The sequence below is a fragment of the Lepisosteus platostomus genome, chromosome 12 (assembly GCF_059453375.1).
Source record: "Lepisosteus platostomus isolate fLepPlt1 chromosome 12, fLepPlt1.hap1, whole genome shotgun sequence".
Lineage (NCBI taxonomy): Eukaryota > Metazoa > Chordata > Actinopteri > Semionotiformes > Lepisosteidae > Lepisosteus > Lepisosteus platostomus.
Genome location: NC_142622.1, coordinates 36816864 through 36843422, shown reverse-complemented (window position 1 = coordinate 36843422; position 26559 = coordinate 36816864). Strand labels below are relative to the sequence as shown.

The 26559-nt window shown below is 35.0% G+C and overlaps 1 protein-coding gene across 1 annotated transcript; it reads right to left on the bottom strand.

Moving 5' to 3' along the window:
- Positions 1 to 280: 280 nt before the first annotated feature.
- On the bottom strand, positions 281 to 4629 carry LOC148651491 (uncharacterized). Its single transcript, XM_088601839.1, has 2 exons — positions 4527 to 4629; positions 281 to 3224 (listed from the first exon to the last, which is right to left on the bottom strand). The coding sequence occupies exons 1-2, from the start codon at positions 4560 to 4562 to the stop codon at positions 2376 to 2378; spliced, it is 885 nt and encodes a 294-aa protein (XP_088457965.1). The 5' UTR covers positions 4563 to 4629; the 3' UTR covers positions 281 to 2375.
- Positions 4630 to 26559: the final 21930 nt, after the last annotated feature.

Genomic DNA, 26559 nt, shown 5'->3' with positions numbered 1-26559 from the left:
GAGCACTGTCCCACACTTCTGAGCTAAATATACAGTGACTAATGCATTCCAACACTGGAATGGTAAGCAAGCTATTTTAATTTTGCTTGTATACATCAGAATTGATTTATTTTAATAGAAAAGACAGCTGATAATACATTGCAGCTTTCAATGGTGATTCAAAGTTAAAAACTACCCGGATACCATCTTTACAATGCTTTCAAGGAAAAAATGCCACCTGGTGACAACGTGATACAACTGTTTTGTTTTGTGTGTGAAGAACAGACACATCTGAACCTGGTGAATGGAAATATGAGCCAAACTTTATTGATAACAGAACATAAAGGACACTCTTTTAAATGCAGTACCACTACAACAACCATAGAGAGAATGGCCGAGAGAATCAATAGTCACAAAAATTCAACAGTTTTTACTGATTTTAATGATTTGGGTGTTTATCCTACTATTCTGATCATGTTAACTTTGTGTTCATTTTTAAGTAAACAGCTTTTCGACATCCATCTTGAGTAATGGCTGTTATCTTTCCCGGTGAAGTTTCCTAATCAAGCATTTCATACCATACTGTATACAGTATATCTTTGGATCACCCAAGGTACAATTACCTGCACAGTTTGAACTTATCCACTCAATTGCTTAGAGCTGATGTTTTGTGTTTATATTTGATATTTGTACCAGTTTTTTTTACTCAAGATTGGTCATTCAGTAGGTAGGGATTATAATCTGTCTCTATCTGTGTTAGAGTTTTCATTTGCTCCTTATGTTCACATGGGTCTTCTCTGAGTGCACTGGTTTCCTCTTACAATCCAAAGACATGATGTTTGTGTGCCCAGTGATGAACTGGTGTCCTGTCCAGGATATATCCCCATTTTATAGACTTTCTATGTCAGGTTAGGTTTCAGTGCATTAAAATCCTCTAAATAAAAACGTGATACTGAAAATGGATGGTCACAAAATGTCAAAGGATAGCAGAATACAAACTAGTTTTCCTAGATGTTAAAAGAGTACTGCAACATTGTCTGTATTCTGAAATAATGAAGGCAGCACAGCAAACACACAGGTTCTGCTTCAGGGAAATTTCTAGAACAGGACCAATGAATAACGTGTTTTTTAAAGATTTTTATTTTTGATCTTGAAAAGTAAGGAAGTATTAATAACAAATTAGTTGTGATTATGGTCCAAATTGTAACCAACAACATAAGTTTTGATTTTAATACCTCAAAGTAGAATATACATTTGGGGAATTGTACTGAATTAATTCTTCAAAACTCAGATTTTGAACTCAGGCCAAGAAAATAGTGGGCTTTTAAAAATAAAACATCCATTTACAAGAATCTTTTTTTAAATATGGAATATACTGGAAAGCAATATTATTTAATATTAATATACATTTATTTTATAGCAATATCCTAATATTGACTACAACAGCTGGAATAAAAGAACAATAAGATACAGTATTTATTTCAGAGAATAAGAGAATATTTTCCTCACAATATTCATGCTTTTACCCCTGAATTTATCACCATCACCATCTCCATCATCATTATCGTTGTTGTTATTTTTATCATTATTTTAATGTATTACTTTAAAATGAAAGTTTTACATTTTGGTAGTTCTGAATTTGCTGTTATTATTATGGGTAGCTGTATTTCTACAGTCATTTATAATACTGTATATTAATGGCTAATCATTTATCAATTTTCTTCTGATTTAGGGATGTGGGGGAGCCAAATGAATACTAAGATTTTGCCGTAAAGATTGTTGAAAGATGTGGTTGCTTTGAACTACAATATTTTGTTGAAAGCTCCAATAGTCCAGAATGAGATTTTCTCTCTCAAGCTAATGTGCCACAAAAAGAGAAACTCGTTGTTTTCATTTTGGCAACATTATCCAGTAGTTAGTAGCACAGCTTAAAAGCAAATCACAAATTAAAAAGAAGCTAACAATGGTTTGTGTTAGGCTTACAATGTCTTCTGTGGTTATTTTTAATATGTATCATAGGCTTTCGTAAAAAAAACAGTCTTTTCAATATGTATTCATATTTTCTGTATCCACAAAGATACGTCAAAATCCATTCAGTGTTTGTTATCGCTGAGCCATATTACTCACCCAAGTGCTGCTTTCTGTTTTTTTTTAAATAATATTGAAATGACCAAAATGATGATGAGGTTAATCTCAATCGTGTAAGAAGCAATAATTGACTAAGGACCTTGCTAGATTTGTGAAATACTGTATGTTTTAACAATCTTGCACTCAACATCTTGGATATCCCCAAAAGCCATACTGCTAAAAATCTGTCAACCAGAGCTCTCTTCTCTTATTTCCTGTGTCACCAGTATGCCTTAGAGTACTTTCTTGGTGCTTTTTGCAGCATATAACTAGCATCCCTCAGTGCTGCAGAGCTGCTTCTTCGTATTAGTTCTCTGGGGTGGCTTGCCATCATCATCAGATAATCCAGCTAGTGTTGACATCTTAGATTTACGTTGATCCACTTCAAAGTCTTTACCTTTCCTCAGCCTCAGGTGTCCTACAGCAGAACCCTGAAAGAAATCAGGATTTCCACTGCAGTTCCCCCTGGCAATTGAGACAAGAGCTTTAGACTTCTGACTGCTACTCATAGGTACCAATGGTTTGCAAGGAAAGGTGTTCTTTTTGAGTGATGTCTCTCTTCTGATACCACAATTACTGCCTTGGAAGTGAGCTGAATGTCTTTCAGGGACTGAACAAAGTTTCTTTAATCTTGTCTGGGGTATTGGTGTTTCTCTGAAAGAATCATGAGAAATATTTAAGACGGTCTTTTCCAGCCCCGTTTTTGCATGCTGTTTCATTCCTTGGAGGTTTGATTCTGTACCCATGACTTCCAATTTCTGGGCAGCTATTGCAGCTTCCTGCTCAATTTCCTTAATTTTCTGTTGCTGTGACTTCTTGACATCTTTGGAGACCTCCAAGGGAGCCAGCTTCACAGGCCTTCTTGGCAATACATTTTCGGATTCTTTCTGTATGGCCTCTTGAGGCTGTGACTTGACTTCAGCGTGCTCCCTCTTTACTTGGCTTTTAAGAAGGGATCGTCCAGCAGTAACCCGAGCCTTGTCCCGCTCTCCATTGCTCTGTGACAGATGGAAGCCAGGTGTTTTTAAATCTGTGCCATTTGTAACTGGCAATCCGAGGTTAAGGACACTCACATCGCTGATTGTGTTTTTAATTTGGGTGGTAGGCAGATCATTAATCTGGGGTCCCTTAAAAAACAGTAAAATGAAGATATACACTACTGTAAGATAAAACATAGAGATCAACAGCTGTTATAAGAGTTGTATCATAAAACCTATAGAAGAATTAGGTCTTTAAACAAGTGAACTATGATTAAAATTCTTTTTAACCATCCAGTTCTTTTTAAAAAACTAAAATTGTAAGGGAATTTTCATTTGACAAAATGCAGCATTTAACATACTTGTAGACAGGGTGATCTGAATCTTTCAACATACTGTATATCCTTATCTGTTGTGTATTAGCAAATAGAAATGTTGTAATCTGTCTTTCTTTTCTGTTGTTTTTACTTTAAGAGCGTTAAATGTTACAGTCTCTTTAAATTTACCTTTCATCTAAATTTGTAATTTGGAAAGGTTCAGAAATTAAAAGCTCTTACCTGGCAGTACTGTACAATTAACCCATAAGCATGTACATTTATCTGGGTTTGGCAAAGATAACACTAAAAATTAACTAAAGATATACAGTAAAAGTACTTAATGTACTGTACACATTTTGATTTCAGGGACTTTTTGTGCTTGTTAATGATAGATAATTGAGAATTATAGATAATTTCAAATTTTATTTAGCTTTTTTTACCTTCTCTTTTACCTATCACTTTTACCACTGCCTAACTTTTGCCATGTGTACCCCAGAGATGTTGAAAATGCTGTTTATTCCAGAGCAAAGCACAGGCAGAAAAAGCCAATTCGCTTTCCTATACAACAGTACTTTACAAGACATGTACAGTAACTAACATTCCTTTGTTAATTTATGAACATTAAATCATCCAAAAAACTGGCAAGGAAAGGATTTTGTAAAGTTGCCTGTAGAAATGTGCCTTTGGTCAGGCACACTTAACTTTGTACAGTAGATGTGATCAGGTATTTTAGTGTTTGCAGGTGTTTTTTTCCTCCAGATCATAAATCTATGACAAGTGGCAAAACTTCAAATAAACCAGTAAGAGTCAAGTAACATGTACTATGACAAAAGCCTGCCTTGCATATTACCACATTAATTTAAGACTACAATGTACAGTAGAAAGAAAAATGTTAAAAGAAGATAATAATGATCTCAGACATCACCTATACTTGTTTTCTTATGATTCACAAGTTGAAATTTTTGAAAAATATATATATACAGTATATATTTGATTTTACAGTTCTACAAATTAAAATCTGTATCATCACATTGTTTCATGTGAAATTGTATACAATTTAATGCTTTGAAATGTTGTTGCATTGATTCAAGTTTCAAAATATTTTTTTAAAAGAAGCATTACTTACAAATTGACCTGCTAGCCTTTGCTTTCTTTTAAACATTTCCCAGGGAGTGAGTACGGATTGCAAATATTCTGTATCTCGGTATCTTTGGCAGGATGATGCAGAAGTAACTTGGCTTTAGTGATTGACATTGCCTGGGACAGAAGCTTAACAACATTTCTGTAAGGTGATTAAAGAGATTAGGGTCACTTCACAGGCAGTGAAATCTCCAGTGATTTAAATCCTGCTCATCTTTGAACAGAGGCCTGGAAGCCAATACATTTACTGACTTACTCACAATAATACCTTTTCAAGAGGTATACAGTATGGTTGTATGACAAAAAAGTACATTTATTTATTAAACTGCAGTTTAAATTTTGTACTTAAATTCACTAGATGGAGACAAAGCCCACTATAATACAGTTGTAAAATGTCAGCATAGTGATGCCCTTTATTTTGCCAAGGTTTTGTGCATTAGAGCCGCGAGTGTCTTGTGCAATTAGTTTATTAAACAGTGCAGACTCAGACTCTGCTATTTTAGCTGATTTTGTTGCTATGTCAGTCCAGGGTTTTTTTTCTTTTTGCTGTTGCTTGTATAATTTAAGTGTGTGTTGCAGAGATACTGAATAGTCAGATTGGAATAATTTACTTCATAGCTAGTTCTACAAAATAAAGAAAAGAGGAAGATCAGCAAAGTTAAATGGAGTTAGCCCTGATTTCATTTAACTACATTCGGAGGAATATTTGCAAGGTGTTCCATTTTAACTGTAATCTACTGGAAGATTGAAATTGCTCCTGAAGTGATTCACTAAAGGCAAAGCAAGAGAGGTAAATGAGAAATAATGCAAAAAGTCGGGTTCCTGAAATTGGTTTCAGGAGGCATTGGTTTTAAGCTTTCTTCTGCATAATCAACATTCTTTTCTGTCTTCTTAAATCTAGGCCTTAGGCAAAATAAAATGTATTCATTTTAAGTGCTGTAACAGTCTTTTTCTAGCATCGGTAGGATTTTTGGGGCTTTTGTATGCTTTAAAAGGAGTTGAAAAAAACTCTGACTTGAGCTATCTTGATACTTTTATATGCTTACAAAAACATATTTTTATTCACAGTCATTAAAATACAACACAGTGAAGTAACAAAAAGTGAAGTTATAAAAGGTATAGAAAGTATGCAGGGATGGACAATGGAAAAAGTAAATAAGTGCTTGAGCGATACAATTTTGAGGAAAATATTTCTGCTTATTCAGCACTAGGGCACAATTTTTTTCATGGAAACTATTTTTCCTTTAGTTTTGCGATCCCTGGTGTTCAGCCCCATTGTTCATGTTTCAAACCTTCTTAAATTAGAGGAAAAAGTAGGATATTATCAAGGATTTTATTGGTGTTAACAAAATCTGCACCCAACTGTGCGATTTGAATGGAAGTTTGCAGTTTCACAAATGAGTGTTCATAGCAGAATAATTAATAAAGTTCACATAGGCTATGACTGTATAGAAATAACTATATTAATACATATTTGAATAACACATTTACTATAGAGCAATGACATTATATGAAAACCTGGTAGTGTTGAATTATATCTCTGAAAGCTCTGTAATGGAAATTTACTTTATATAGCAGAACCTTGTTATTTTTGATTCAATTTCATCATTTGTCCCTTTTTCCTGTTACCATGGTATGATTCACCACTATTTCTATTCGTATTACTGCATTTCACTTCTCTACCATTATACTGTACTAGATACCAGTTTTCTATGTTTAATTATGTTGAATTTATATTTACTGTACATCATGAGTAAATTGATGTTTAAATATTTGTTTGAAAAAAACATTTATCTCCATTATAAACAGAGTAAGAAGGTGATTAGCAGCTTGTAGCTGTTTTCAGTTTAAGTTCTTTGTAAGTTTTTGGTTTGATTTGTTAGTACTTCCCGAATTTTAAGGCCATGGTTAAGTAGTAGGGCTAGTAAGGCCAAGTAGGCTAACTGGCTCACTGAGTAATAAAATGTAATATAACAAACTAAGCAATTTTATTGAAAAGGGATGGATGTTACACCTCTTTAGCATGCAATATATTTTGGGTAGGAGTCACCCTGCAATACACACTTAGCATTTCAAAAATGACCGTGGGAGATCAACATACAGTAGCTATTCAAAATGCACAACTTTAATATAACCAATACTTTATGTGCAGTATTGATTCTGCTAATAATTAAAATTTAATAATGCAGTTTTGCCTCTTTTTGCAAAGGAGTGAATTGGGAAGGGAGCAAGTTAAATAGTTCTGTTTTACAGCATGCACTGTACCCCTGATTGAAGGTTACTTAGCTATACTAAATCCTTAGCTATACTAAAATATAACAGTTTCTGTATCTGACTGCTTCTCTGCACATTATTTTCAGAGTTTGCGCTCTCAGTTTAGGAATTATTAGCACGACATGAAAGTATCCATTATTTCTCAGAATATGTCTCCTGTGGTAAGTCATTCCTGTATGGTTCAAATGAGTCAATATCAGGTCTCAGGAGTAATGTGTTACTATCCCTACAGTTGTGCTTCCCACATGAAGGCCTTAAATTATATGGAGGAATGTGTGAAATCAATTCTTTTGGGCAATTATCACATTTAAGATGGTTCACTGCATTTAATATTTGCATGTTTCCAGTTAAGAGTCCAGCCTCCTTCTATAAAAAAAGACTGTAACTAAAATCAATATCATCATTCTCTTATTTTTTATAAATGTAACATTATAGTGCAGTTCTTAAAAATTAATTTTCTAATTTGAACATAACACAGTAATATAGCAAATGATTCATTTATTTTATATTACTGTATCTGTTCTTTTTGTATTTTTAGGAATGTATTTTCATTTTTATATATACTACATAATGTGTACATTCCTTTTTAAGGAATGTAATATTTTTCTCACACTATAGTACACTATATAAATCAATTTAAATATTTGCAGTCTTCTAAAAAATGGTACAATAAAAAAGTAACCCTGTGAAAAAAACATTTATTGTCATCTTAAATCTGAAGAAAATAATCAGAAGACCTACAGTAACTGTCAATCACATTTAGATAATTTAACATTTTTTAGTAGTGTATCCAATGCAATCTTGGTACAATAATGTACTACAAATCAAACTGTAATGCAATCAGAAATGTAGTCATTGCAAGGACTCCATCCTATCAAAATATTTATTTCTTAAGAAAATCAGCTTCAAATTACACTATTATTACTTTCTCAATACATTGTAAAGACACGTCTAAAACAATTATCATAGTTTTACTTTTAGCAATATTGAAGGTGATAGGCGTAATTCTATTAGTTAACTAAGAAATTGCCAAGTTGTGCTTTCATGTCATATCTTATCAAAATAATATAATCTATATAGTTAATACAGAAATTAGCATGTAATCACTCAACCAGTTCCTTGAGGAAGCTCTTCAAGGTGACAAGTCTGTCCAGGGAAGCAATTGTGATCTCTAACACTAACTGATAAAACACTTTCACCCATTAACATGTGCTTTAATTTTATAGGTTGTGTAGCTACAGTGTTGATGAACCGGATATCTAAAGTTGGGGAAGGTGTGTTTACCTTCCTGAGCATGTGCCCCTGGACGTGAGTGTCATGTAAGGACATGTAAACAAAGTTGTCTCTTTAATAGAGTGATTGCATGCTGACGAGACTGGGGAAAGACCATAAGGCTGTCTGTTTGCCAGTAACATCCAAAGTTTTTTTATACAATATGTGGTGGCAGGTAATGCTAATCCTACCTTCCCTGTCACAGGTCAATGTTCCATATTTTCATATTTTTCATATCAGTTTCTTACAAGCTAAATGTTTAATATACCTGAAGGAAGCAAGGTATGGTAAGGATAATATGAAAAAAGAGACATCAAACTCACATATTGTCAGAGGTGGACTGACAAGAAATAATTAGGTACACTAATCCTTCATGGCATCATTAGTTTGGAATTCAGCCTCCATTGCATTTTGATTTTATCTGCTTAAGGGAAGTATCATATTAAAAAAAGTTGGAGAACTTATTTTCAAAATGGCTGGAGTCTTACAAAAGCTATTTTTTCTCCTTGTAAAAGATTATATTATTATGTTGATACTCATATTCTCTTTACACAACAAACCGAGGTACAATTCCGTCAGGTTACTTTTTCAATAGTTTTCTCTGAGTCTGTGGCATGCCTAAGAGTTTTAATAGATGATATGCCAGGGGAGTTATTCTTTTTCTGTCAGATTTAATGAGAAAAAACAAAACTGTAGAACCGAGAATAGTGGATGCGAGGAAAAGTTGCTTTAATAGGAATGGGAAAAGAAAAACGGTGACAACATGTTCTTTTAAATACAGGCCCTCTCAATTGGGAAGGCACTGTAATATTCTTTTAGCCTTTCAATGACGTATTAATTGACTTTCACATTTTTGGTTGTTTACTGTTATCATGCAAATTGAAATGGAATTCAAATCATTAAACACTCTGTAAACTGCAAATTAAATGCTTTCAAGGGTTACAAAATTGTGATAATGTACCTAAAAACGTGCTTCACAATCATAGCTGAGGCTCCATCATGCTATGGAATATTCAAGAAAAGAACATCACCTAAGCCATTTTTAAGTCTCTTAAATTCAGACAAAGCTGTTCAATGTGAGGTCCGCTTCAGCACCTGTTCATTAAATAGCTCATTGTGATGGCAAAACTGTCCTCTGAGGCAACTGGCTTTATAAACATCATCATTTGAGATGCGAAAAATTACAGGCTTAATGCTGAGAATAGTCTCAGTTCCTTTACCACTGTTTTTATTGTGTCGCCTCTTTAGGTCCTTGACGTCCAAGGCTGACAATTTAATTATTAGGGTGCATGTAGGGATAAATAGCATTGCTATGCACGGCCTCCCACCTATTAAGCACTAAGTTGAAAAATACAGCTGCAAAAAACCCTGTAGATAAATGTCCATGGCTCATTTTCTGTCGACATCCTTCCTGCTTTTGTCAGTAAGAGATACACTTTCTCCCACTGAAAACTGTTTTTAAACTTAAGGTAGAGGTAATTAGCATTGGTTGTTGGGCTACATTTACCATGATGATAATGATAATAATAATTATTAGTGGCAGTAATGCTGGATTCATCAATAGTGCGAACACCATTATTGTATGTAGTAGGTGCCTCATCTTTGTGCTTTTGACTGAAAATGATCATCGACCTCATTTCTTGTGGGTTCAGTTTTTATTGTTTGTTTATTGGTAATATTGGTGCAGGTATCGTACAGAGGACTAGATTTTAATACCAGGAAATAACCCCTGTCTTTCTATGCAGCAGAATCTCAGAGCAAAATACTAGCTCGTGGGTTTTTATTTTAATAATAAACACCTTTCAGGATTGCTAATTATTCTATTCAGGGAGCTGGTCCAAAAGCTAATAAAAAAGTTTAATGATAAATGAAAAATATTTTTTATGTTCATAATTACCAATTGCCTGGTTTATTTATTGATGTTGTTTCAATCTTTGAGCTCAGACTATTTTAACTCTTGACTACCGGAATGGCACGCATTTTTTATTATGTGGTTGTTTTTTATTAGATGAAAACATTTATTCAGATACTTGCTTCCATATGCCAGGAATCATGTTGTGCTCAAAATCAGAGCAAAAATACAGGACTTAAATATAATGGCCCTTTTACCTGTTTTTAAGACAATATAGTCAATATTGGATCTTTTGGTGTTGTGCATCAGGGAAATTTCACTATGTCAAGAGATACAATTTAAGAAAATCAGTTCCTTCTATAACAGCTGGTCAAAAACAGGATGAGTATTGCCACCCTACACTCCCTCTATGTGCTTATTTTCATTAATAATGACTGTTGATAAACATGGTTGTATAAATGTGTTCCCAATATCATCAGTAAGACATCTTTAGGGATCAATACATGAAATTGTCTTTCATTGATCCTCATTAGAGGTTTAATAAAGTGTAAGGTATTTTGTGGTAAGATAATATTTGAGGTCTGTAATGTAGTTTAACCTCAATGAGAGGACAGGGTAATCGTACAGTCCTTACTGAAGCATTGATCCTCCTGTAGTCTTTCTTTGTCACTTGCACAGGGATAATCTAAGAAGAAAGAGAGCACAAATACTGTACCTTGCACAGAGGTCTCAGTTTTGACAAAGGAAATTGTTTGACAAAGGGAATTTTAGTTTAGAAAGTCAAGTTTAAAAAGATGAACACTTCTCACTTTTATTTTTACTTTTCAACAGATATGTGATTATCCTGTCCAAATGGATACTACAGTACATAGAAGTATAAATGGGAATGTAATGAATGGGGAAAAAATAGTAGTGAAAATTTAGTAGCAACATAGTTTTGAATTTGAGTACTTGGAGATCTTTTGCTGTGAAATAATGAATGTAAGCTATTTCCATGTTAAACCAATTAATAACACTAAGGAGTGTAATCCTGATTACCCCATAATAGTATAAAATAATTTAAATAGTATAAAATAATTTTCACACAGTATGCCAACGTTTTATTCTTTCAGTTACATTTTTGCTATGAGCCTTACATTTTAAGACTGGAAAACTATTGAGGGAGTACTCACATATGAAAACAAAAAAATAAAAGTGGTTTCATTTTGCTTTCAACACAGAAATCTTTCTCTGCTGAGAAGGAAAAAAAAGTGGAGCATATTTTAGACTACTTCAAAATGTCCTGAAAATGGAATGCAGGTTCCTGGTTCTTTCTGATCTTATAAAACCTAAGTGCAATTATAAGGCATCTATCTGCATGGACCTGAATTTGATTCAGGAAGATGAAAGCATTTCTTTGACCATACAGTACAACAAGGACCAAAGGAAGTAATGGTTCCTTTCTAAGCATCTACTCATTTCAATCTCTGTATTTTTTCTGTCCAGTAAAACAAACAATGTCTTCTATCACCATCACTTTTCCCTGAGTGTTGTTTCTTACAGTAGTACATGTTCAAAAGCCAGGTGTAAGTCAGCTAGCAACCCAATTAAACCTTAATAAAACAAGCATGCTTAATGCTGAATTTCCAAGGCATTATTTTTACAAATTAAAACCTTAAACAGACTGCTACACGATGCATTGTTAAGGTTCAGAGCACCAGGTGTTTAAACTATATAAATGAAGTTCTAAAAAAAAATTTGAGGTCACCAGTGTTAAGTTTTCAAAAAAAACAGGAGCAATATATTTTATTTATGAAATATTAAAGAACAATTAAGGAATGAAATGCTGCACATACTGTACACTGTTTCAATATCGATTTTCCAGAACAATAAGACACATATTCGAAACCTGTTGTGGTTGAAAACCAAACAGCTTACGGGGCAGGTGTACTAAGATAAGCCACTTAACTGGGGTCCTGCATCAACTAAGGTTGTGGATTAACCTACACATTTTAAAGCTCTTTCACAATTGTTGTGGTACCAAATTGAACCTTGACAGATTTCTTTAACCCCAGCCCTGTTTGTACCTCAAAAGATAGCAGCTGTTCTTTTACATCAAAACAAGATCAAGAGATTAAAACACAGCCTTTAACACTCTTGTTCAACAACAGTAAATTTTAAAATAATGCTTCAAAATTAGAGTGGGACAGTGGCACTGATGTTAGTATTTTTGCTTCACAACGCTGGAGCCCTAGGTTCAGTGCCTGGGGTGATAACTGCATCTGTGTGGAGTTCTCCCTGTGTTCACATGGGTTTCCTTTAGGTGCTCTAGTTTCCTCCCAGAGTCTGACAGTTCAAGACACACACTGAGCGTTATGTGATGTGATGGGTTATGTAAAAGCATTGATATAACACATAGGAAAGAATTTACAATTAAAAACACAGTCATAAATTATTAGCAGCAATGTACTACATTTCAGGTTTTGTTACAAATGAATCCATTCCCTGTTGACTGATTGCATTAATTCATCCTTTCTAAACAGTAAAACATCAAAGCTTGCTATTTTAAAATAAACATTTGATATTATACAGTATATAATATTATGTGTATTTAACATATAATGTCCATTATAAACACATTCTATATGTTTTACATGTGTAAGTTTTAGTAGCATTTAATTAGCCATGTACTATAAACAATGTTGTTATTTTTAATTACTTATCATCATAACTTCAATACAGCTCATAATTTAGTCTTCTAAAGGTGTACTAGCTCTCTACTTCAAATTTCTGTTTGTAGGTTTGTTATTGATGTATTTACAATAGAACTATATTTGTTCATTTAAGGGCTGTCTACAGGACTATAAAGAGGGAATCAAAATAGGTGATTCTGTTTTTTGGTAACATTAATACAGAAGTACAGAAGAACTCAGCAGCTACAGAACAGGCTGCTTTTGCCCTTGTTGGAGCTCATTAGTGTAGTGTAGCTATGTTGTAAATGAGCTCCTGTTGTTAGGTTGTCCTTCATTTCAATTGGCAGCTCTAGTTATGGCTAAGGACAAAGCTTCCCAACAGATTTTTAGGACATCAAATAAAACTTTGTTTAATTTAATATTGAAATGAATCGCAGAATAACAACAGTGAGATATGAAATCCTCAAATAGGTACCCATGCAACTCACCACGCTAAGTGAAAAGCAGTGCAATTCATGGCACTGTTCAAAATGAATACAGTACTGTATCTTGTGCTTAAGGTGCTGAAGTAAAAATTGCAACCTTATTTTTAATCAATGAAATGTTATACTTGTACTATGTTTAATGACAATATAAGAACATGAGATAGGTTACAAAAAAGGTTAATTAGATTAATCTACAGTTGCCCATTTGGTAGTTAGTAGCTAATTGATTCAAGGATCTAATATACTGCAGCTGTTTTCTGAGGAAGGTACAATAGTGTATTGTCAGTGAATTCACTGGTCAATGGTCAAGATACAGTACATGGTGTAGTAGTTCTTGGAATCAAGCCCCCAGCCTTCGGCCTGACAAGCATTCACATTTGAACACAGGTCATGCTTGAGCAAAAGAAAAAAATACTGTTGGTTCTTGCTAAAAGGTGAGTGTCTGTGCATAATGAAGGTGGACTTCAGATGCTTCCCAGTACCTACCAGTCTTATACCATACCTCACAGAGCAGACACCTGATAAAAGTGCATGCTTTCCCCTTGACACACACTGTATCCAGTTATTTTGTTACCTATACTAACTATTCTTTTGGTGGGCCAGAAAGCAGGCTTAGAGGTGTTAATTGATAACTGGTTAATAGACTACACAATGAATGTCCAATTTTATGATTAAACGTTTTAAAGAAAAAAAATAATTATGTCAGATTTTGAAGCTTGGGCACTTGTTACGTTGATCATTTGATATACGTTTTTGGGAATCTGTCCGTAATTGCTAGTTAGCATGCTGGAAGGCACATACCTCAGTCTCCCAGTTCTCTGGCACAGAACACCAATTTGTGCCTCCGTATACTTCAGTGAACACATCACTTGTAATGTTCGAATGTTTCCCTAACTGCCTGTAAAATATAGATACATTGAAGCTTTAATAAATATTGCCCTTAGGCCCAACTGTTGTTGCTGTAAATAGGCCCATGTGTAATTCACAGTAAATGGCCATATTTCATCATCTTGTCAAAGAAATACAATATGTTTTCACAATCCGTCACTAGAGTTCATTTACAGTTCACACTTAGCAAAGGGAATTCAATTTTAAAAACATTTCTCTGTATGTAAGAAGAAAGCTTCTTTTCCATATTTCCAATTTTAGACTACTTCCTAAAACCTTCAGTGTTATTTATGCAATGTCTTAGCATTAGCATTTCGGTGCAGAACAACTTTTTTCTATAAATGCAAGGTCTGATGAGACTGTCATTTTACTAAATTAAGGTTGGTAAGTTTGTCTTTGATTTAAGAAATACATTATTTTGTAGTGTTTAGTGAGAAAAATGGTTTTGAACAGCAGGTCCTTTGCTTTCTACCTTATCACAACTAAATTGAGTACTTTGGAACAGGCCTTTCAGGGACATCTGCCTTAGGTCTTTCCATATCTCAGAAATTATATCCAATTTTAGTATGATGTCCCTTGCATTTTCATCAGCACAGACTGAGAATGCACTTCCTCCTGAGGCAAAGAATGTTCCTTTTCAGATTTTAAACTAGTGTTAAAATGACTTTACAGCTCAGATGTATTAGTTTTTCATAATATTAGCTGAAGCAATATATGTATGCCACAAAATGAGATACTGCCTTTCTTAAGGCTATACTGAATATATGTAACAAATACATTAATTAGATTGTGAGTGCATTGTGACTGTTTTTACCAGTGAAGCAATTCATAATATGGATTCCCCCCCCCCTCCAGATACTCACAGTACTCATAAAACTGAGTAGTTTTCATAGATTGTTTTATTACTTCCTGTTTTGACAATACTGAAGTTTTAAAGTAACATATTTAATACACTTAATTTCGTTTACTATTTAAAATGGTTGATAAAGCATAACTGAACACATTCAAAAGCATAATTAAAGTAGGGAATTAAAGGTATGGAATGATACTGATTTCACATCACTACTTTAAACACACAGCAATCAGAACAAACAAAATATTAGAAAGCTGGCAGGGCATGCAAATGGAAAAATAAATTAACTCTTACATTAAAAAAACTTTAAAGAGGCTTTAAAGGGAAATCTGTACAGTTTGTATCACCTGTAAACAAGGTGAATCTAATTCAGTAAAGAGTATTAAAATAAAACAACTTACAGTAAAATCTTCATTTTGATTGGAATACTCTTTCCATTTGAAATGACTGCAAAGAAACTCTTTTAAACATTATTATTGTACTTGTACAAAATAAATGAAGAATAAAACATTATTTTCACAAAAGGAGAACCAGAAGAGAACAGTGTAGTAATGATTTGGAAACTCATATGAGCAGTCCACCAAGCAATAGGTAAAAGCACAATAAAATAGAACAGATATAACATGAGCCTAGATCAGTCTAAACACATTAACAACAACACATGACCCCTTGGGATTTCTATGCAGATCTTTCAGTCATGCTGTGGTCAATGGAAACCTTTTTGGCTGCATACAGTTGATCTACATTAACTCCAATAAGTGTTTGTACACTCTTGTAGGTGGAATATTTCTTGGAATTGGCATTAAGAAGAAATAAATATCAGCATGGTGATAGCTAACATTTCTAACACTTTAAAATTCTTGTCATTTGACCTGAATTACTGGCACCTTCACAGGTACATTACCATAACTTCTATTTCACAGTTTGATGCCATAGCACCCCAAACATTTCAACATTCTGTCAGAGGTTTTTCTGGATTTTCCTTAAAAGTGAATTCCACTTATCTCTTGAGTTTCTGGGGATCAAACTTGACTGTTTTTGTGCTATTCTTTACCACTAGCTTAACTCAATTGTATTATCAAGTTTCTCCCTAGTATCCTTTGCTCCTGATCTAAGCACAACTTGTATTTTTGGCCATTTGAATTGTGCTATGCACATAACTACTCAGATGCACTTGTATCTCTCATCTCCCTTTCTTATCTTCTTCTGTGGCATCTCTGCATTGACCCCCTTCCCCCCACCCAATGCACTGTAGGTGAAGACGAAAGAATAAGTTGTGGCTTATGCAATCAGAAATGTAATCATTGCAAGGACTCCATCCTATCAAAATATTTATTTCTTAAGAAAATCAGCTTCAAACTACACTATTATTACTTTCTCAATACATTGTAAAGACACATCTAAATCAATTTAGATGATACTTTAACAATAGTTAACAAGAAACTTTAACAATAGTTTCACTTTTAGTAATATTGAAGGTGACAGGCGTAATTCTATTGTTAGTTAACTCTAAGAAATTGCCAAGTTGTGCTTTCATATCTTATCTTATCAAAATAATATAATCTATAAAGTTACTACAGAAATTTGCATGTAATCACTCAACCATTTCCTTCTTGAGGAAGCTCTTCAAGGTGACAAGTCTGTCCAGGGAAGCAATTGTGATCTCTAACACAAACTGATAAAACACTTTCACCCATGAACATGTGCTTTAATTTTATAGGTTGTGCAGCTATTGATGAACTGGATATCTAAAGACCGAAGGATCTGAAATGGCATTAACTTTTTTTCATGCTGATGTGAGCCTGCTGTGTCGCTTCATACTGATATGTCCCATCTGTCTCACTTTCTTCCATAAACTACTAACAGAAACTGCCTGCACTCATCCACAAGTTGACTTCCCACTTAAAGGACTCCCAAAGCAAAATCACCTCTATCATACAGTACAAACACTTTCCTGTTGCGATCTTTACTGTATGTCATAGCTCAAACATGGCTTACACTCTCCTCCTCTCAGCTTAACCCACAAAATATTACGATTTCTGGCCTTCTTCAGATTTGCCTGAGGTACTGAATTCATTGCCACTAACCACACCTTTCATCTTTATTCCTGTGTATCAATCCTTTTGTTTGGTCTGAACATTTTGAACATGGACTTTATATATTATTATGTATATTGTTTTCTGGGTTGGGTTTTCATACACTAACCCTGAACTGAACTAAGAAGTTATTGAAGATGGATGGATAACTCAAATCTGAACATCTACTTTACTATACTTTATGAAGGAAGTCAAACCACAGTATTTACAGGCTATGTTGGATAGACTAAATAGTTTAAATTAGCCTATTTGTGTCTAAGACTGCATAATATAAATTTGAAAAAATGACATGTTATTACAGAATAAAATGAAATTATATCGGGCATAGACTTTAAATTTTCTACGAGATAATAAGTTAAATATCATTTCTCTTTCATTAATTAATCTCACAGTAAAACTTTCTACTATTATAACCTAATTGGGTTTATAATTAAAAATATAATTAAAGCCTGCAGCTCTACCACCTTCGGGCTTGGTCTTGCTTAATTTTGAAATCTGAAAGACCTGCTTAAATCTCAGCTGAGGAATTTGAGGAAAATGAAAAAAAAATAAGATCAAAGAACAGAGAAGTTCAGTTGCAGCCTACCTTCACAAGTCCACACAAATATCCAGAAATTGTGAAAGGTGTTTTATTTATTTTGGAGGTGTGGTTAACCTTTTATGAAGCTGTGGTTGAGGCTAAAAAAGCTGTGGTTGAGGCTACAACCACACATTAGGCTAAAAACCTGTAACTGTGACAAAGCTGAATACATTCAAACAATCAGTTTCTAACCTTGTCTTCCAATTCTGGCTCCAGAGACCTGGAGCCTATCCCAGCAAGCAATAAGCCAGGGTACACCCTGGACAGGACACCAGTCCACCACAGAACATACAGAGACACAAACATGCACACACTCAAACCAGGGCCAATTGTCCCAGAAGTCTATTAACATATGAGTTTTGGATTGTGGGAAGAAACCGGAGCACACAGAGGAAACCCATGTGAACAAGGGTAGAGCATACAAACTCTGTGCTGGGTACAGAATTGTACCCCGGACCCCAGGACTGTAAGGCAGAAATGCTAGCCACTGTGCTTCCATGCTGCCCAAGCTGAACACATTTTATTAAAATCTAGCCTGTTGAGTCTCTGATCAAATTCACTCTCATTTAAGATTCCATTGCTTTGTCACACCCATATGCTGCCATATGTCTGCCATCTGTCACCTCAGACATTTGTTGGATTTCACTGCATGATTGTGACTACTGTAAGGGCATTGATGTAAAGCAACTCAAAGCTATTTGTTATGAGGAAAAGGTCTCTATAAATCTAGACTCATGCATTCAATGTAGTACTGACTTTCCTAACATTTTTTTCTTTAAGGTTTGATTTAGGGAAGAATTTGGAATTTAGCAGATAGCAATATTTGTGTTCTGTGCTTTGGCAATCAGGATGTTGAATTACAGAATGATTTGTCCAATTCATTGGCATTTACATCCAAATGAAGCAGTTTTGATATATCAGAATTCTCTCCCATCAAATCGTTTTAAAAGATATTCCCTGCATGCAAGCAATTTTCTGCTGCTACTAATTTTAGATTTAGTCATTACTTGCAATTCCCACAGAAGCTGTTTGTGAATATCCATCTATTTTCTAACCGTTTCATTCAATTCAGGGTCGCAGGGAAGCCAGAGCCTATCCTGGCAAGCAACAGGCGCAAGGCAGGTTACATCCTTGTGCCTGTGTCCATTAAAGGGCAGACAGACTAACACACACTCACGTCTAGGGACAATTTTCTCAGAAACCAATTAACATACCATTATGTTTTTGGACATTGTGCGGAAACAGGAGCACCTGGAGGTACAGTAAACCATGCAAATAGAACAAAAACATACAAATTTTAGGCAGATAGTACCCCAGGTCTGGGAATTGAACCCAAGGGACTTGTGCGACAATGCAGAGAAGCTAACCACTGCACTACGATACTACCTGTGTGCAAATCTGTAGAGCTTGAATTCAACCTAATAACATATTTACATATCTGGTAAAAGTTGTTGTACCATGTTTCATGGATGTATGGAGATCTATACAGATTTGACTCTACTTTTTATATCAGGTCTATAGGTTTATTTTAAATTAATATTTTGTTCAAATACACCAATTTTCACTTCTATTATAAGTGGGTTGTACAAATCTAGGAAGGCTCATATTTTAAATGTTAGTACAGTATCCTAGTAATGTTGTGAAATGCTTGTCTGTCCTAGGTAACTTATAGGTTTCAGTTTATTTATCAGGTACTATTTTCCTAATCTCTCAGGTTTGGGCTTCTCCTTTCTTATGTTGTTTTAATACTTTTGTGGAGGCACAGTCCTCATTATTTGTCACTGTGGGCACACCTGCATACAGTATTTGAAAAACGGAACATGTTCATTTGTGCACAATGGGAACAAGTAAAGGTTTATTCCATGCTGAAAAGAGAAGAAAAGAAACACAATGTTTAGGCTGTGGAGCCTTCTTCTGGTGTGAAGAAGTGCACTATATACTGTATACAGTACTGTAATACATTTAAATGTTCTTAGATCAAATGGCTCAGTGAGGTCTCTTGTTCCGATAGTCACATTGAGGCTTTGGTTCTGAATCCAGTGATAACCTTATGGGAGATTATCTTTGTTTTCAAATAGCACATTTACACTTCTGTAAATATCAGCTTATTATTGTTTTTAAAAATCATTACTTTAAAAGACATTAGAATACAGATTTCTGACATTGTACAAAAATGATTATTGAATTTGGTTTTTGAAAGAGTACTTTATTTCTTAAGACAAGTATTAACTAATTTTATTTGATATATTTTTTAAATTTATTTTTATTATTTCTGAAATGAATGAGCATTTACCCACTTCACTAATAGTTCTGCATTAATATTATTAACAGATCAACAACCTAATGTGTTGTGTTGGATCCAACGAAACAAAAGGAAATTATTTTTGTTCAAGTTCAAGTTTATTGTCATTATACAGTACTCATATACAGGTATATGGTATAATGAAATGCTATTCAGCTAGCTCTCAGACGATAAGTAGTACAAAAAAAAAACAACAATACAATTGTATAATAAAAGAAAGACAGAGACAACAGGCAGTGTGCAAAAACAACAGCAGGCAGTGTGCAAAACAACAACATTTTTGAATAACTTAGTAGAGGACATTTTCTGTATAAGTACAAATAGTGTAATACATTGCTTTCTTAAGATTTCATTTTAAGTCTGACCAAAAATTTTTTCTTCACTTGGTCCTCGGCAATTGAGTGGATAATTAACGGCTTTAATTTAAAACCTTGTAGGTTGAGGAGTCTTTCCTGTTTTAAAAATATTTTACACAAGTGACTGCAGCCCAGTACCTCAGTTTATGTTGTTTACATTGATATAGGTTTGAGCTGAGCTGGGCATAAATGTCACCTGTTCCAACAATAATTCATACAGGATCCTGTGGAATGCTTGTCATGCAGCTTTATTTGCTCTGTGAGCAATCTGACATTGATTGAATACCTCCAAGAGTGAGGAATGTGAGAGTGAAAGCCATCTTTTTGGTTTATCAGTGTTTCAGAACCATGATATTTCTGAAAATTCACCCTTTGTATTGGGGTAGTCTTTTGGACAGAGTTAGGATCATTTTCCTTCCAGTTTAAAAATATTTGTTTACATGTTGATAATCATTTTGATGGGAAGGTTCTCTTACCTAAGCGATCTTTTATTCCCACTTCCTGCACATTTATTGTAGTGATTTCAGATATTTGACATAATGTTAGAGCATAGGACAGGTCTGCAAACAAGAAGGGTCCATTTAACACGTTTGGTATTTACTCAGCTCTCTTCAAGTAAAAGTTTCTTTCTTAAATGAACTCCCCTTAAGTTTTCAATTGTGACCCTGTGTCCATGTTTCACTGCAAATTCCCCTGGTTACAGTCTATACCCCTTAGGATTTTGCGTACCTGGATCAAATGTCTTTTCAGTCTCCTTTGGTTTTGTTCTCTCAACCCATCCTTATATGACAGTCCACTGACACCAGGAATCATTCTTGTTGCTCCTCTCTGACACTTCATTCTAAGCCTATAATATACTTTCTCTGGATGCTGACAAAACTGAACACAATATTCTACAGTATATGAGATTTTACTAGTGCATTGTAGAGCTTAAGCACAACTGGATTTGAATTTCATACATTTTTCTACATACGCAAAACTTCTGACCACATTTTGCTTCACATAGTTTTGAGTGGAGTGTCCAGAAGTGTAAGGAATTATTATTATTATCCTAAGTCACCTGACCAACTGGCATAAGACAATTTAGTGTACAAACCAGGAAGCTGAGGTTTTTTGGGTCAGTCTTTGACCTGCTGTCTGATTACAGAAAGGAGATCCTTTGTTATCCAATGAGCACCAAAGATAAGTGTTTTAATTTTAAAACAGAGAGACTTTATTTTAATCCAAAACCCCAGTTACCAGAAAAGACGCCAAGGAAAAAGTCCACAAGCATTATTCTCTGAATCCACAGTGAAGAGACAGTGAAATTCCAGGCAATCGCCTCTGTCCCAACGTCCTAAACAAATGTGTCTCCGAATCCAGTTTTGTGGATTTGGGTAGAGGGGGAGAAAGATGACGGTACCAACTGGTGTGATTTGTCCCAAAAGATTGGGGCTTTTTTGTTTTCTAAACAGAAGGCTCAGGACTGTTGCCACGATGGGGGGAGGAGGTTTTGAGTGCTCCTCCAGGTGCTACAGTAAGTGACACAGGGCAAGTGTCCAAGTGGCTGTGCTAATATAGCCAAGTGTGCTGATGCATTGATCTGTCTCTTCCTGTTCTAAGGACTGTCCTGTTTTCATATCTGTACCCCCCATTGAGAGTGAAGAGTTCATCAAAGGGTAGTGGCAAAGGTGCAGATATGGAAGAGGAAGGGCCCAGAAAAACAAAAGGAAAAGAGATTACATGTAGCTTTTTAGAGAAAAAATGTTCAGGTAAACTTAGAACTGGCCGAGAACAGTAAAGGTGAATATCCATTCATAAAGACTTCACACATTGAACAAAATACACATTGTGTCTTGATATACTTATGTTGTAATGCCTAAGGTAAGGTATGAATATTTTATACATCACTACTTCATCTGCAGTATAGTAAGACTTTTGGCGTATGGTGGCTGCAATGGTGAATTGAAGGAGTGAGTCTCATCCTGTATGCAAAGTGTTGTGAAATCCTTAAGGATGCGAGTAATCAATTCATCCATCTTTAGCATTGGTGTTTTTAATGAATCTGTTTTAAAAGACCAGCAGGTCTCAGGAGTTGCTGCTGTGTGGCAAGCCAATGAAACTCTCGATGACTCAAGCCCTCCCAGCCTAGTGGCACTTGGCCAGTCATGCACTGCTGCTTATAGGAACTTTGGTATCAGTCATGACATAATGCAGGCTTGAACCAGCATGTGTCCAGGCAACAGTGCTCAAACTATCTTACAATTGAGCAGCTTTACAAGGGAGAACTCATGTACCTTTGATATAAATATTGCATTTGTTTGACACTGCAGAAACCACTAGGTGAAAATGCATAGTTAGTCACCACAACACTTTTTAGGCTGGAAGTGTTGTCTCAAACACTATCATCCAAATAAAATCCTTAATTTGTGTCTATTTTTTCCAGACGTTATGTTCCATTTCTTTCAATGTATATATTCTGATCCAAAGAGATGTAGAAATTCATATTAAACAGTACATTTATTCAAAAGGAAAACCTTGCTTTGCCATTTTCTGTCTAACTGAGTTCTCTTTAGGAGCAGTACATGAAAGTAACACTAATTTGCACAGGTGTTTTTGCCTTTTAAAATGCTTAATAAAGATGAATTGTGTTTAATTTTGATGCCATTGGCACTACAGTGCAAGACATATCTGTTTAATTATGTTTACTTGTGCAAAAGGTCTGTACATTGAAATCAAATTGTACTGGGCTTGTTGCCATGGAAACTACATATTCTCTTACATTTTATGTACTAAATCTGTAATGCTCAAATGGTCTACATTTCATGAATTACATTCCATAAAAAACACTTTCCCTTTCATCAGGCATTCTGTAGATGTCCATTTTTTTTAACCTGACAATAATAATCATTAGATGAACAGCACAAGTTCAGCTTTGCAACTAACTAATACTTATGGAAACACTATACATTTAAACATACCTGTACCCCATATACACTCTCATGCACACATACTGTAAGAGCAATACTTGGACTAAATTATGGTTAGGAATATTAAAAGGCTACACTAACAAAAAGATCTCCTTCCTTATGTTTTTGAATTTTTCAACGAATAAATACATATTGTTGCACAGTTGTTTTGTTTTTAACTGAGATTTTGAGCCTCTCCTAGCCTAATTACTCAACTTGATTCTGTTCGATCAATAATGAAATCCATCCATTCATTAACTAATTTAGAGTGATTAACCAATCTTTTAGTACCATGGTACCTGTTTTAGACTTATTGTACTTGACAAATTACTAACATCTGATACCTGTCCATAAAACTGGAAATGCATACTGTGAAATCTAACATATTTCCACAACATTAGTCTGAATTGACAAAAGGAGATAAGAAACAATTTCAAAATAACTATTGCTACAGTATATAAGCCCACAGCTGTCTTTTTAAGAATAAACAGGTGAGTGACCCAAAGCTTTAGATATGAGCTCTTGTATGAAAACAGAAGGTGTAATTTAAAGCAAGTACTATTCAAAAGATTATCCTGACATGAATGATATTAAGCAATATGACTGTAAAACTTTCTGAAACAAAAAAATACAATAGGAGTGTACATGGATTTATTTTCCTCTGAATGTCAGTATTAGGATTTCATATTCAACGGTGATCTGTTTATGTACACAAAGGGAAGCAAATAGAAGAAAAAAAATGTCTAAATAATGTATTTGTGTTTGCGGTACGAATGTGGTATGAAAGTTGTGTATGTGTTCGAGTGGCTGGGTGTGATTTATGTCCCATATAACACGTCAAGGTCCTACCAATCTGATGGTCGTTTTAAATTAAAATATTGCTATTACAACTAAGACATGAGATGACTTTATGATGTTTTTTACTATGGCAGACTTTCAAGGAGTTTTTAAATCAAACTATTGTTGTCAATCTTCAAAACTGTGAAGAACTGATTTTGTGTTGTATTTATATAACTATAGTATGTTTTCCTTATAAATTGGAATTCTATTTCATTTTCATCTTTGTTACAAAAAACACTCCAAGCCAGCAAAAAGTAAACACTTTACTAACAAAGAAAAGCTAAACTGTTTTTGCCAGTCTACTGTAGTAACTGTCAGGGAACCAGCAGGGAGATTGCCGAGAGTCCTGTGCGTAGCTGTGAATTCTGCGGGATGCAGAGGCAAACAATCCAAAATCATAATCCAAAAGCAAGGTCGATAGGAGAGGCTAGAGATCAGATAACCAGAAAGAGCCGAGACAAACCGAGAAGACAATCCAAAAGGCGAAATCCAAGAGAAGAGATCAAAAAGGGGAAAAGTTAAGTCCATAAACGGGGAAATCCAACGAGACAAAAACACGCACTAGATAACTCTAAGGAGGCTTCTCACTAGTGAGCATGGTTTGGTGCGTGACAGAACTTTAAATACTGAAGGGAGAGAGATGTGGTTGGGTAATTGGTCCAGGAGTGAGAACTTGTGGAATCTGGTGCCTGTGAGAATGTGGTGGGTTCAGTTAGGAATGAGATCGTGAAACAGTGGGTTTGGGAATGTAATGGTGTTTTTGCAAGAGAGAGTGCGGGACTTAACAGTAACGGGCAGCATGGTGGCACAGTTGTTAACGTTGCTGCCTCACAGAACTGGTGCCCTGGAGTGCTACCTCCATAGAGTTTGTATGTTTGTGTGGATTTCTTCTAGGTGCACCAGTTTTTATTTTCTCCCACTGTCCCAAAATATATTGGTAAGTTAATTGGCATCTGGAAAAATTGGCCTGAGATGTTTGTGTATCTGTGTACAGTACTGTATGTGTATTGTGTATGTCTGCCTGGTGGTAAACTGGCATCCTATCCAGTGTTTTCCCTGCCCTGTGCCTGTTGCATGCTGAGATAAGCTCCAGCTGCCCAACAATCATGTATTGGAAGAAGTGGTTAGAAAATGGATTGAGAGATAAGATAAGATACTCTAATAACCTCAAATCAGACAGCTGCAATTCAACTCAAGATACGACAAGTGAGGAGCTGGAATTATTGTAATAACTTCTTGCGACTGTTTTCATTAAGACACAATTAGGATGGAAGATACAACATGTATCTTCCATGTCTATGACTTAGACATTAAAAATCTAACATCTATGGAATTCGGAATTGACATGAGTATTAAATGTTGCTGTTTATAATAACACTATATTGATTAGACCATAAAAATATGTAATTGCCTGTTTAATAAGAAACTACTATAAAAGTACTTCAGTCATTTGATTAGTTTTAGTGCGGGAAGGATTATGATTAGCATCTGATCATGGCATACTGAGAATTTAATAAGATCATTACCATTCTAGTTTCATGTTAGCTTTTAATTTAAACTTTACTTTCAGCTCTCATTTGTTTATGACAATAGAAGGAGTGAATAGTAATGTCACCGAACAGTTGTAAAATGCAAATTAATCACTGCAGTTTAACTCTAAACAGTCTTCAAAGTCTGCAGAACAAAACTCTATACATACAGTATGCACACACGGTAATAATTATTCTGTGTTGCTAAACCTCATGGTGGTTGCTGTTTCAGCTGTGCTCTTACAATGCCTTTACTAACTATCAGTTGCTGGTGTCATGTGCTTCACTGGGAAGCTCTAATGGGGTGGAATGACCCCACTAATTTCTCCCATGGTGTTCCTGTGGGTGGGATATGCCATAGGGAAGTCATTACCTGAGATATTCCCAATGTGGTTAAGGGTAGGATTCTTTGAGGTTATTTGGAGGTCTGTGTACATCAGTTCTCAGTTGATTCAAACCCCCAGCATGTCCTTCCAACGCTTGTGGATGGACAACATAATAGTAGCATCTTATGCCAGTCTCCAATGTGGCTAAAGGTTTCAGACCCTTAATTCAGTAGTAGTACAGATCCTGCTGTAGACAAAATAGCACCTTTTATCACTTTGGGCAGCATATCTGCCAATGATCCTTAATCAGAAAGGGTGCAAGGGAGGTCTGTTATCCTTAGAATAGTGTCTCCAGACTCAGGTGCTGAATCTCTGCAGGATGGATGAATCAAGAGTCCAATTATAGAAGGTCTTGGATTTTGATGACAGAGCATGATAACTCGCTGGTTTGTGTCTGACTGGGTACAGACTTAATTGTCTTCAGTAGTCATGTCAGGTATTCTGGAGAAGGCCAGGAAAGCATGGAAAACTTGCTCATTGCCCTGTTCAGAGGACCAAGATCTCAGAGCCTCAGCTTATTCTGGACAGCCTACCCTGGCAGATTCCACTTCAACTGGGTCATTTGTTGGACACTTAAGACACAATTTGGTATCCAAATTCCAAGGTGTAATGACCTCTGAACATGAAAATTTGTTGACTCTAGCTTTGTTATAACCATTTCCTAATGCAAAGCAGTTCTATTCTTT